The 13,555-nt window shown below is 39.8% G+C and overlaps 1 protein-coding gene across 1 annotated transcript in view; it reads left to right on the top strand.

The window, feature by feature from the left end:
- The window catches only part of LOC138295562 (atrial natriuretic peptide receptor 1-like), a 219,037-nt gene that overhangs the window by 193,940 nt on the left and 11,542 nt on the right, over nucleotides 1–13,555 (top strand). The window contains exon 8 of the mRNA XM_069233935.1: nucleotides 9,413–9,504. Coding sequence (XP_069090036.1) covers nucleotides 9,413–9,504 — 92 coding nt within the window. The remainder of the gene's footprint in view (nucleotides 1–9,412; nucleotides 9,505–13,555) is intronic.

Raw genomic sequence — 13,555 nt, 5'->3', positions numbered from 1 at the left:
CATCTTATGCCAATCTCTATATGGGTTACCTGGAAAAAATACATGTTTGGCGCACATGCCTTCCGTCTTTGACGCAACACATATTATATTGGGGCAGGTACATTGACGATATCTTAGTGTTTTGGTCAGGTGATACAACTTCACTTACACTCTTTACAGAACGTTTAAACAATAATATTTTCAACATCAAATTCACTCATGAGGCTAGTCAATCTTCCATAAATTGTTTGGACCTCACCATTTACGTCAAGCATGATAAAATTTGCACCAAACTGTTTAGGAAACCAACAGCATGCAATGCTGTTTTACATGCCACCAGCTCACACCCTAAGCCTCAAATCAATGCCATTCCGTATGGGGAGAGTACTAGGATACGTCGTAACTGCAGTGAAGATCAGGTGTTCCGAGATGAATTGCGTAATATGGAACTACGCTTCAGACATAGAGGCTATCATCCACAGACCCTTAAGAAAGCCTGCAATAAGATCTTAAAAACTAAACGCCCGAACTTACTAACTAACTCGAAGAAGAAAAGCTCACATGAACACATATCTCTAGTCATAAAACACAGTGCACTTAGCTCCCAAGTATTCAAAACTGTACGCAAACATTGGTCTTTGCTTTTAATGGATGATATACTGAAAAAGGGTATTGCTGAAAAAGAGGGGTACTACTCTACGGGACCAGTTATGTCACAGTTTTATGCCGCCGGAGAGTAGGGACACTTGGTTGCCTAAACCACCACCAGGCACATATAAATGTGGCCACTGCAACATCTGTGGGTACATTAAAGACAAAACAGTCAAATTTCAGTACAATACTCAGGTCACATACCAACTTAAACACTTCATCAATTGTAACACAAGCTATGTGGTGTATTGTATTGTATGTATATGTGGACTTATTTATGTTGGAAGTACCATTCGACCATTAAAAGAAAGAATTCAAGAACACTTGAGAGCTATTCGAACATCAAACATCAACTATCCTTTTGCTACTCACTACAATGAGGCACATGGACAAAGAGAAGCTATGGACATCTCCGTACATGGGATTGACTCCTTGAACAGAACACCACGAGGAGGCAATCGTATTTTGGCCCTGAGACGCCTAGAGAGCAGGTGGATCATAAAACTTCGAGCAGTAGAACGGGGCCTTAACATCCATAAAGACCTCCATGTATTTCTTTAATAATTCCTGATGATTGTTTAATTTCCCATGCTCCTGAAATAATTCCTTATCTACCACTGGTGTTTCATGGGACTTTTTTCCTCCACTGTCATACAACTAGGGGTTACGTCTCCTTTGTATAAAGAGAACACTACAATATCTATACATATATAATTTTCTTTCTACCATATAAACATATATTATGCTCTCCTTGGAACGACTTTATTCTTCCCTATATCTCCCTTGTACACTACATATTTCTAACATTATATAACGATGACGTGTCATTAGAGATGTACCATAAGATAATAGTACCATCCCTCTTTTTGTAATACATACTGCTTACTATGTTAATTTCCATAACACCATACATACACTCTAAGTTTATGTTAGATGCAAAAAAGTATTTATATATACTTTCTTATGTACTATATCTACATTGATCTCTGTGTCTTTCTTATCATCACCCTAAAATGTTTAAGTATACAGTAACTTCAATTTCTAGCTTTTTGTTCACCCTCTTGTTCTTTACACTTCACCTCCTTAGTTTCTACATTTTGGTTCATGGGTTCTCTCTGTCTCTCTGTGCATCATGCATATTGTAGTAATGGGGTAGGACTAACCCCAACTCGCCATTCACGTTAATACCTAGTTTACTCCTTACGTTCATGGTGCACACTCTACATTGCCCCGGCACGCATCTTGCAGTACTCTCAATATGACGCCCGTGAAATGCTTTACATTCCGAATACGCGGTGCTCGGAGATTTGTTACATGTGGTTGCAGTCCTTTTTCCATTTCTGAGAGGACGTATTTAGACACCGACTCCTCGCGGATACTTTGTCATAATAACCACAGCAGCGTTATCATGCGCTGCGCGTGACCGTGTTTTTCTGAGCTTCCCGTCCCTGACTGTTGGACGTTTACTTATACAGGCATGGGCCTTGGATGTTTGTCATTTTGTGTAGTTTTCTGCTTCTATGAACTAACGGGAGAGGAATGTATGGAGGGCATTCGGCTGTTTGACATTGACGCTACTTTAAGTAATTCACATATGCCATTAAAGGTACATGAGTATTCTACTTGCCAACTTTGACAGATACACATTAGGCATATATGCATCTGATTAGTCTAGCATAGTTTGGACCTATGTAGGATATTTACTTTGTCTCCTCTTCTATGGCTCCATGTTAGTTGTGTAAAGGGTCAGCTCTCTAACTACTTACTACGCATACTTATTGCCGCATGGGGTGAGGGCGATAATTCAATACCATTCTACTTTCTTGTTTTATCTGACGTCTTAGCCTGTACAGGTGGATGTGTTGCCCTATTATAGTTAACATGAGTAGCAAATCTTTCCTATTCTAAATGGAAGGTTTGTCGTTGAATATTTGGTCCTGTAGCACTGATTCCTTTTTCCGGTCTATTCTATGGTATTTAGGGTTTTTTCATCTGTCTCATATTTTACATATATATATTTATTTTTTTCAGACGTTGGTCCATTTTAGACCTCCATGTCAATTGGTGGTTGTACTACGGATACATTCCACATAAGATTTCTTCTATTTTGGAAACTTTTCTATTTCCACTAGCATTACGGACGATCATACTGGATTTCCCCTCATTTTGGGTAGGTTTATATATGCCTGTTATCTCCCTTATTTTTCGTTATATTTTATTTCTATTTTCATCTTACATAACTAGTTATTTCTGAATCACAATCCATTCCTCTGTGTGGACTTCTCTCTCAGTTATAGGACTACATTTGAGATCTAACAGAAGCATCTTCCATACAGTTATCTCTCTCAAACTTCAGCCTTTGAGATAAAATTAATGTCTTCCACTGGCACCAAATTTTATCCCACTTATGCTTTTAGCGTGGGGAGCACACTGTTGTTTTTCATTTTTTCATTTTCTCATTTTATTTTTTCTCACGGGTTGTCTTTCCAGCATCTTATCATCTAATTGTTTCTATATCTTACTTCCTCTATCTACCCACCAATTCTGTACAAGGTGGCGTATCTTTCGTTTTTTTAACTACATACTATGGGTATATCTCTGTTGTAAAGTATCTGTGAACACTTAAAAGTTTTTGCTTTGTTTGCGATATTCCTCTAATTTAAAAATTTTAATTGTAAATTTGGATATACTTTTGTCTATTGTACCTACCGGCTGGTAGCAACAATATTTGTAAACAAGTGTCCATCTGTTCTGTTTCAGCCTTGAAAAAGTCCAAGAGGACGAAACACGTGTTGGCTGTTTTCTGTTTTCTCTTGTACCCATTTTCGTTACATGGACAAAAATACCTTTTGATTAATATTTCGTTTCTCACTTTATAGAGGATTAAAATATCTTCTGCAACTTGACTTTCATGGACTTATTACTTTTGTTTTGGGAGTGCCCTGGTTTTGCTCTTTTCTTTGCATAAAGTTTGTATTAGTTTTGAACATTTCATGATGATTCATCAGGCGGCGTCAAAGTTGTTGACAAAACAAAAAATGCTTGTCCTATTGGAAGTAGGTCCTAACTATAACTACCTTTACATATGATGGTTTAAATAACACTTTCTATTGTAAATATCTATATCCATAGTGCTACGTGTAAATGGGGTGGTTATTTAAGCCTTGTTAACTGTGTTCTTGTAAGGAGGGGAGAGAAGTGTGAGATAACATAGGAGGTTTTTTTCAGGTAGATCCTTTGATTGTGGGCATTCCATGCTAAGGAAGAGAATGTGGGGAAATTCTTAAGTGGTCAGTTGAGACCTTATCACTGATGCTTGAAGTGCATTAAAGTGCTTGCTCAACGTGACTGTTACGTGACTTATTTGGTACCCATAAAACACCACACTTGGCAAATCTTAGGGTTTCACAGGGTACATGGAGTGTGAAAAGCTCTCGAAGATATTTGAGGCCACGACCTTCTAGACGTTGAAGGTAGTAGTCAGAAGTTTGTATTTTACTTTCTGTCTTTATTCCTTTGTTTTCATGTAGATTATGCGGCTAAAATGGACTGCACTGGCTCAGGTGTTCCTGACATCCTTGAAAAGCATATGCCGTGCTTTTCACAAACCTGTATTGTACCACACGAGGCAAGATAAAAGCAGGTATTTTATGCCAAAGCGGATCCCCCTAAAACCAGTAACGAGGCTCAAAGGTCTCTTCATCAGAAAGCCGCTTGCTCCTTTTTATTGCCTCTTCTGTGTTTATTCTGCAGTGTTCCTTAACTATAGTTGATAGGGTAAATGGGCCAGAATTACATTTTAAGAGCAAACTACCACCAAGTAATATATTTATTTTAATTCAATAAATAGCTCTCACATTTTTGTAAGCTATTGAAGTAAATTCAGGTAATCAATGAGAAATTTAAATATCATTAATTCTGGGTCACCTGATCACTTCTGTTTTGGTATTTGTGACTTAGAAATGCCTCTGTCTTCAAGACTATTTGAGTGACATCATTTAAACCGTTGTAATTAGGCATACATTGAAAAGTGTGTGTCATTCACTCTTCGTGTTCCAGTTTTCTTTTTTTGTGGGAACCGATTGAGATATTTGCTGTGTCCTTTAAGCACATCTGTTATTTGACAGATTGCTACAAAGCTTGATCCCTGGCCATGTTTTATTAATGCTTTAATAATATACATTTGGTTTCTTTTCGGTGGAGGCTGGTAAAATTAAAAAGCTGTGGGGCATAAGCGCATGCCTGAAACTGAACTGACTAAAGCGCAAGTCTACCAAGGCTGGTCCCTGTGCGAGTGGGGGCACCTGGAAGGCTGCTGGGGCTTGAAAATGAGTGCATTGTATGTCATAATTTACCAAAGACATTGACTCGGAGGCTTTATTTTTGAAAGGCAATTTTTAAGAGGGTATTGATAAATGAAGATTAAATGAGGTCTATTTGTTTTAGTAAGGTGGCACTGGCGCCCACTTGGCCAACTGCTAGTGCATATGTCACCTTAAGCAGATTTGTGTAATGCACCTAGAAGCGCATCTTGATTTTGGATGCAGGATAATTAACACCAACAACATGTAACAGAAAATCAAGTTTAGAAATGTTTTTAAAGTGAGCCCATTTGAATAAAAAATGGTTTGCTTGGGAAATTTGCGTAAACATACATACATGGAATACAGTACGACAGCGAGGTCACGTGGAAGGCAACATAAGCACATACCACTCAGTGGATAATGTCAAACCATAAGCAACAAGTATACAAGTTATGCCAAAAAAACGCTGTGATGCATTCTGGGTTATGTAGTGCCATGGTGTGCAGAATAAAAACGTAACTCTAAGTATCTGCAAACTCAATGCTCTAGCCGGTAAAGTCAACAGTTTCAGAATTGATGGGACTTCCCAAGTGCCACCTTTATAGTATGCCTCAAATTCAGCGCAAGACAGAAACATCTGAACACAAAGAGAGAGGTCACTTAAAAAAGTGTCACAATTTAGGTAGGAAGACAAGCCTATAGACCTGCACCTATCACAGCTTCATCTAGCCTTCGACAGCATCTCATACTAGTGGGCACTACTCACTGAGCAACCACATCATATGCACCCAGTGAGGTAAAAATGACATCATTGCAGTGCCAGCACGGGGTGGTCTCCGCCATAAAATGTTCAATTAAATCAAATAAGTAAAACGTGTTACATCACATTTTGCGTCAAACTCACGGAGTAATCTAGCAAACACGAAACGATTTTTTTTTTATAAACTGTTACAGACCTTACAGTTTATTAATTTGTCTGTCCTATATCTTCTTCACTCAACTAAAAGGCTATTGGGAAATGCAGTTTCATAACTTCTGAGGCAAAAACATATCCCCAGTTAGAGTGCCTTGACGCATTCAACTTTGCAAACCGGATACACGCGGTCCTGAACTTACCTTCCGTCACTAGGGGGTGTAAGCTTTGAACCAGTGTCAAGTACGTGCATAAGTGAAATGTGAAGCTGAATGTGACTTGACCTCAGAAAATAACGTGTTCATATATAATGACGTCTGGTTACAAATTCCTTGACCCCATCCTTTCTCGCTTCATCACAAAATGCGCTGGATTCAGTGAAGCATTCTTATCTCACCCCACTCAATGACGTGACTGGAAATTGTGTAGAAAACTGCTTTTGATTGACATGCTGCTTTCAAGATGATGGGCTTGATAGTAAAACGCCTGAGGCTGTTTTCAATTTGTGTCGATTAAAGGAGGAGGAGACAGGGAGATGACACCTGCTCTAAGATGAAACACAAGGGCTGTGCATACGTAAGCCCTACTGACTTGCAGTGCAGCGTCAGTCACAAGTTCTAATATGCGCCATGTGTTGCTCGTGAAAGTGCTTGATCCCAGCTGAGCGAGCGTCTGGCTGTTTGCGATGAAAAAAAAGTGTTTTTTAAATTTTACTTAAGTGACAGTAAATATATATATATTTTTTTAAAGGAAGACATAAAAAAGGGTGGAGCCCCAGTGTGGAGCCTCCTCTGCTTCTTTGAAGGGGTGATGCAACGTATTTCAAGATACCTGCATCTCCTCAAATTTTTACCATAGAATCAGTGCAAATAATTGGCCGCCTTAAATTGTCATCTGGAAAGTCAGGATTTGAATGCCCACATCACTGGCAGAAACTCTGTTATGTCCTTGAAGCAAGGGCTGGCCTTAGGGTGGTGCGAGCGGTGCGGCCGCACCAGGTGCTCACCTGGATTGGGGGGCGCTGACCTCAGGGGGGAGCTGTGTATAGCACTGACTTACTAAACTTGTGATTTAAAAGCAGGTGCTGCAAAGTTCCTTGTGCGTCCAGCCTTCAGGAAGCAATTCAAATGTCAACATACCTCTTGTGATTAATGTTCTTGCTAGGGAGTGAGATGGGAGTTTTGTCTAGCATCAGCTTTGACTCGCCATGAAGCAGTGTAGAGGGTTAATATTCCTGCTGCAAAGAACAGAACTATATTTTGTTTGGAAAGCTGAGTGGATTAGTGAAGTCAGCCTTTACAAATGCTTTAAAACAAATGAATGCATGTAAAAGGGGAGGGATGGGAGGCACATTTGCTGGGTGGTAGTGAGGGAATCTGAGGAGGTGGTCATGGGGTCGGGGGCCCAAAAAAGACTGTCACACGGGGCACCATCAGCACTAAAGCCGATCCTGCTTGAAGCATTTGGCAAACTATGCCTACCCTCATAAAAGGCCATGTCTGCAGCGGGTGTCGGCACTCCCTGGTGCACCATGGTGTTGTGTTTTTTGGCGTTATTGATTTTTCACATCTTGCTTTGTGGTAATTTTAATTGCTTTTGTCGTCTTCCTGTCAAGCTGAGAATAATACTTATTCATTTTTACTTGCTGTTGCTTTCCAAAACTAGTTAATATTTGTGTTTCTATTGCTCCTCTTTTGCCTTGCCTTCAGATTGCATTTTTGGTCTGGTAAAACAGGGTCATCTGTTATGTCTGCAAGATTTCAAACATTTGAGGGATCACTAAGTGATTTCTACTGGTTTGTGCCTAGTTCCAAACGAATCCGCAGATTGTCAGTTCCTCTCACTTCCTTTGGCATCTGTGAACTGCAAAAGTCCACTCTTAAGTGTATGGGGAATTGGGATTGCATTATCTGTGTCATGCCACTACTGGGTCATTCGCTGTAATGTTGCTCCTGAGCTACCTGCTGTAAGGAGATATTCATACACAATGCTTTTTGAGGAGCAGTGGAACACTACCAATTTATTGTGGAGCTATTGTCTAGGTGTAATTTTTTTATGACCACATTGTTGTATTTTTGACTGCATGTACTATATGCAAATCTACTTAGCTTTATCTTTGGTCACACCAGTTTGTTAGAAAGTTCCTGTTGCTAGTGTCTTATTATATTTTTGGTTTGTGGTTGTCTACTTTGTGTTTTGGGTTTTGGGAGTTTAAAAGAAAAAAAATAATAATGACTAAGGCTACTTTGAATTTTTATGTTATTTTATATAAGCAAGTATTTTACTTTCTTTTGTTTTTTTTGTATTAGGGTGATATGATCTGTCATGTAATCCCCAAATCATTGAAATGGGTTACACCTAAATAGATTTCCTAAGCTCCAAAAAAAACTGCAAACGTTTTTGGAGATAAGGAAGTCTGGCAGTTTTGTTTATTCAGGTGAGAGTATTAGGAACCAGACCAAACCTGTCAAAGAATATACAATTCATTCTGGAAAATTGACTCATGCCTCCCATGCAGTGCAGTTCTTATCCCAAAAGCCCTGACTAATCAGAATTATGGCTGAAGACAACACCTTTCGCAGAGACCCTCTTTTGTCATGATAGGTGTTGCTCTCTGGCATTGGCCACAACCCCACCTCAAAAGGGACAAACCAGTATTTTTGCATGCTCCCTCACCCCCCCGGGAGCAGACAGGAAGTTTACCCCAATTTGCCTCTAGAGGCCAGAAAGCTCACTGTATCTCTTTCATATGAAAGAGAGAGCATGTTTACATGCATGAAGAATAAAAGTAGGATCACTAGTGCAAAATTAAACACATTAAAAAAATGTTAGCTTCTTATTGAAAAAAAGTTTTACAAGCAGATGAATAGAAGTCAATTTTTTGTTTTAAAAAAGGTGCAGCAGAAACATGCAGAATTATTCTAACTTTTCTATAATTTCTCAAGGAGTGGAAACATTTAAAATGTTGCAATTAAAACCTACTGTCTGTTTGGCACTGTACAGTTAAAATAGAGAGAGCAGAACAAAGAAAAGCAAGGTTTTCTTTGTATTGCTTTTCACATCTGAGTTATTGTAATCTGTGAAATGACCTGCCTTTCGCCTGTCTGCTAGCCGTAGCAGCAGGCATTGTGACATCAGAGCTTGACTGTAAAAAGCTATAACAGTCAAGTTCTGCCTTCATTTCTTCATAATTGTTGAATGTGTGCATCATAAACTGTCGATAATAAAGAAATTACAGGCACTAGGGATGATTTAGAGATTGTCAGATGGGATTACTCCATCACAAACATGATGGATATTTCGACTGCTATAGTTTGATTTCCATGGGATATAATGGAATCATAATATGGCGGACAGGGTATCCGTCACATCTGAGATGGAAAAATCCTACCCTCCAAACTCTAAATCAGGTCCATATTTTTATACAGGGATTGCATAATCCCATGTGTTACAGGTAGATATTCTTTCTGAATCTTTCTGAGATTGTTCCAATCCATTTAGCCTTTGTTTAGACATGGATATTTTTTTATTCACAGATGGAAATGTAGTTTTATGTTTCTTTCAGCCCTCAAAATACAGTGCAGTTCAAATGCACAGCAACTTCTAGAGCGCATTGGAAAATATGTACTGACGTGTCGCGGAAATTTGCAAGTCAAGGTAAGTGTAATGTACTCCATATTCAATCCGCGCACCTTCAGGTACGCACACATTTGAGAACGTTTATGAGATGTTTGTGTAACAGAGCCTATCACACACAAGGCACTCACTGCACGTTACTATGCTTATATAATAAAGCGTTAGCGCCCTGATTTATGTATTTTTTTTTTTGTGTACAGATGATGTATGCGTTCCTCACTTGAGACCCTCGTGACATTTTCAAATATATATTTGAGATCAGATCTGTACTTACACTAAAATAGTCCACACACATGAAATAAGGATTTTTCTGCCGCACAGATTAGACCTTTCCGATTCAGGAAGCATTACCTACCTCCGATTCCTTTTTTGCTCAATTCCATAATTGTTCTTGCGTGTCACACTGTTCAGCGGTGAATCCCTTATTTTGTCTCCATGTTCTAGTTTAGCACGTTTTTTTCGTGTTTTCGCTGATTTTACTCTGCTATTCCAGTGTTAAAGTCCCCGAGGCCACATATCTGGTTGGTGCTGTTCTTGTTGAATGTCATCAATGTTCTCGAGCTCCCGGAAGCAACCTGGTAGGAGTGGCTGAATAAACAATATATAATTGCGCATGTACAATTACACATTTATTCTTTACATCCTGCCCGTGCTGGCTGGAAGTTCCACGTGCTCGTCCCTCCAATCTTCAGCTTTAATAACTCACATTGTATTGCCGTCTTTTTATCACATCACTGGGACGCTCTGGAGAGTAGGAATAACATAACACCACATTTGGAGCGTTGCTAGAATTTCTTGCGCAGCTCTCCTCACAACTTACGCTTCACATTATGAATCCCCTAAATTTCTGTTTAAGGGAGATCCTATTTTAATCTTCGGTCGATAATTTTTGGTTACACCCCTGCTGCTGTACTTCGCAAAATCCGAAAGGCGCTGCATCCTGTGCAGCTATAAAAATAAACAGGTATCGTACAGTCTTCAGCAAAATCAGAAAGTTTCTGATGAGGCGGTTAGGCTGCAGTCATCAGAGTGTGTGTCCTTTAGTACAATGAGCCTGCAAGCCTGCGTTTCTGCTGCGTTCACAATATTGTGGAACGCTGATCATCATTGAATTAGCAGACATTTCTAGCATCTTCTCAAGGCTGCTACAATGTTTGTGTTTTACAACGAAGGAGTAAACCTTTTCCGTCAAAAAAGGATTGCATTGTCCGTCTGATCTACCTAATCTATTCTTGAGACACTGAAATTGAAAAGACTTATTTGATGCCCGTCTTTACTCAATACTTTTTTCAGTTTGCAGCCTATCTGGCAGCACAGCTATGTAATTTGCTAAAGACATCTTGGGATCATTCAGAAAGTTGACCTAGGAATGTGTTCTGCCCATTGCTTACCATTGGCTTTGTGGTTTGTAGCTCACATTTTCTTGCTTTCCATTTGCTGGCGTGTTTTAGGCTGTCCAGCTTGAGTTTTTATCTTCTCTTGCTAAAACCTCCTTTACAGTACCCTGCTGAGTGCCCCTTTTCTGAAAACAGGCCTGTACCTCCTGTTCTTATCTCATCACATTTGTTGTGAATTCAAAGACAGAGGTCAAATGTCAGGTGCTGTCTTCTGAGGGCTTGTTTACTTTTATTTCTCTGACTTCAAAGTGAGAGGATTTATATGCCAATCTTGCAGGACACTGGAGAAAGGAAAGATTGTTTTTCTAGCACACAACATTTAAATGTACTATGTGAATACTTCAGATTAGATCAGAATTAGGACCACAAATGAAACTCATTTTTTGTTATTTCTGAAGTGTGTTGGAAACAGGCACTTTAATATGATCAAAACAAATCATTACACTGGATGATTCAATTTCCACAAATTTTCATCTGTGCACTTTATAATTTTATCAGTAAAACTGTATTGTGTAAATGTCATGGTCATTTCAATTGAAAATGTGTTGTCTGTAATCGCAAATGTGTTGTCTCCATGTTATTCTGCACCATTCCACACCACTGCACTCTATGCCACTCCATTCTACTCTGCACTCTATGCTACTGTACTTTATGCCACTCAACTCAACTCTATGTCACTGCCCTCTGCATCACTCAGCTCTACGCCACTCCACTCTGCACAACTCTACACCACTCTATTCTTTACCACTGCACTTTATGCCACTGCACTCTATGCCACTGCACTCTATGCCACTGTACTCTACTCTGTGCCACTCCACTCTGTGTCTTTCAACTCTGTGCCCATCTACTCTGCACCGCTCCACTATGCACCACTGCACTCTGCACCACTGCAGTCTACTATGCACCTCTCTAATGTATGCCATTGCATTCTACAACATGGAATTGTACACTGCGGAATTCAATGCTGCTCCACTCTGTGCCACTCCACTATACTCTGTAACACTCTATGCCAATGCACTCTACACAAGTCCACTCTACTCTATGTCACTCCAGTGTATGCCACTCTACACAACTCCACACTGTGCCTCTACTGCACGGACACACTCTGCCCCTCCACTCTCCAACACTCTTCACCATTCCACTCTACGACACTCCACACCACTCTCCTCTATGCTGCTAACTTTCAGCCATGCTGAACAACAGCCACGCTGGTGTACAACATGGCTAAAACACATTGGCAAAGCCAATAGTTTTTGTATACACAAAACTTATTGGCTTTGGCAGTGCTTTTATTATTTTCAGTAATACCAGTAATGCCATTAAATTAAGATCTATGCCTCCAGGATTTATGGCTTTAGTGCAAAAAAGTGCAAAAAACATTAAAGCTTGTGGTAGAGTGGACACAAAATTCACTGCTGCTCTTAAGCATTTTTTTGCATTTCTTACAACAACTTCTTTTCCTGGAAATCCTGGGTATGGGATAGTAAAGGGAAGAGGGTAGAGGTGAAGTTATGTTGTGTGTAGTCATCAAATTACTGCACTTTTCACAATTTCTAAAAGAGTGTACCCCTCCTTGCATTTATCAGCCCTCCGCTGGAAGTTTATGCTATGCAATTATCACCATTTTAGTCAAGGAAAATGTTGGTCATTGTTGAATATGGCCGTTTCTGCAGAGTCATCCCCAGACATTTTGCCTCCCTCCTCCTCGTTTTCTGACCTTGTTTTTGTTGTTTTTTGGACTCTGGGCACTTTACCACTGCTAATTAGTGCTAATGTGTATGTTCTCTTTGCAAAAAACATGGTAACATTGGTGCATCCACAACTGGCATATTTAATTTACTCATGAGTCCCTAGTAAAGTGCACTAAATGTGTCCCAGGGCCTGTAAATTAAATAAATCCTACTAGTAGGCCTGCAACACTGATTGTGCCACCCCCCACAGTAAGCCTCCAAATATGTCTCAGGCCTGCAACTGCAAAGCATGTGTGTGTAGTTTTAAACTGCCATTTCGACCAGGCAAGTGCTCACACTTGCCAAACTTAAACCTTCTTTTTCATTACATATAGGTCACCCTAAGGTAGGCCCTAGTTAGACCCACGGGCAGGCTGCAGTGTATTTAAAAAGTCGGACATGTACATTTGAGTTTTACATGTCCTGGTAGTGAAAAACTGCTAAATGTGTTTTTCACCACTGCATGGCCTATATCTTCCATAGACATTGGGGTTACCTTGAAGCAACCTTTACGTGAAACTTCCTATGGGGAGAATATAGACATTTGGAGTTTGGTGTCTCTGGACTCACAATTTAAAATCACAACTTAAGTGAACTCAGATTTTGAATTGTAAGTCTGAAAATGCACTTTTAGAATGTTGGCATTTTCCTATTTTAACCATTCTGTGCCTCTGCCTGTCTCTGAATACACGTCTGGGTGGGTGACAGCTGCGCTTCATACATTCCATCTAGGCAGTCACTGTAGCAAGGTGAAGTGGTCATATGGTATGACTAGGTGGTCTCACCATAGAATACCAACACAATACTCAGTACTGGACCTCACATTCACTCTCAGCAAACCCTAGTTCAGTCCTGATAGTACGCCAAAGAGCAGTCAGGCTATTAGAAGAACATGTGTAAAGCATTTCACATTACCAAAATGGACGATAAGTGGAAGACATGACT

The sequence above is a fragment of the Pleurodeles waltl genome, chromosome 1_2, assembly GCF_031143425.1.
Source record: "Pleurodeles waltl isolate 20211129_DDA chromosome 1_2, aPleWal1.hap1.20221129, whole genome shotgun sequence".
NCBI classification, from domain to species: domain Eukaryota; kingdom Metazoa; phylum Chordata; class Amphibia; order Caudata; family Salamandridae; genus Pleurodeles; species Pleurodeles waltl.
Note: the sequence above shows the minus strand (reverse complement) of the source record. Positions and strands in the feature narration are given on the sequence as shown.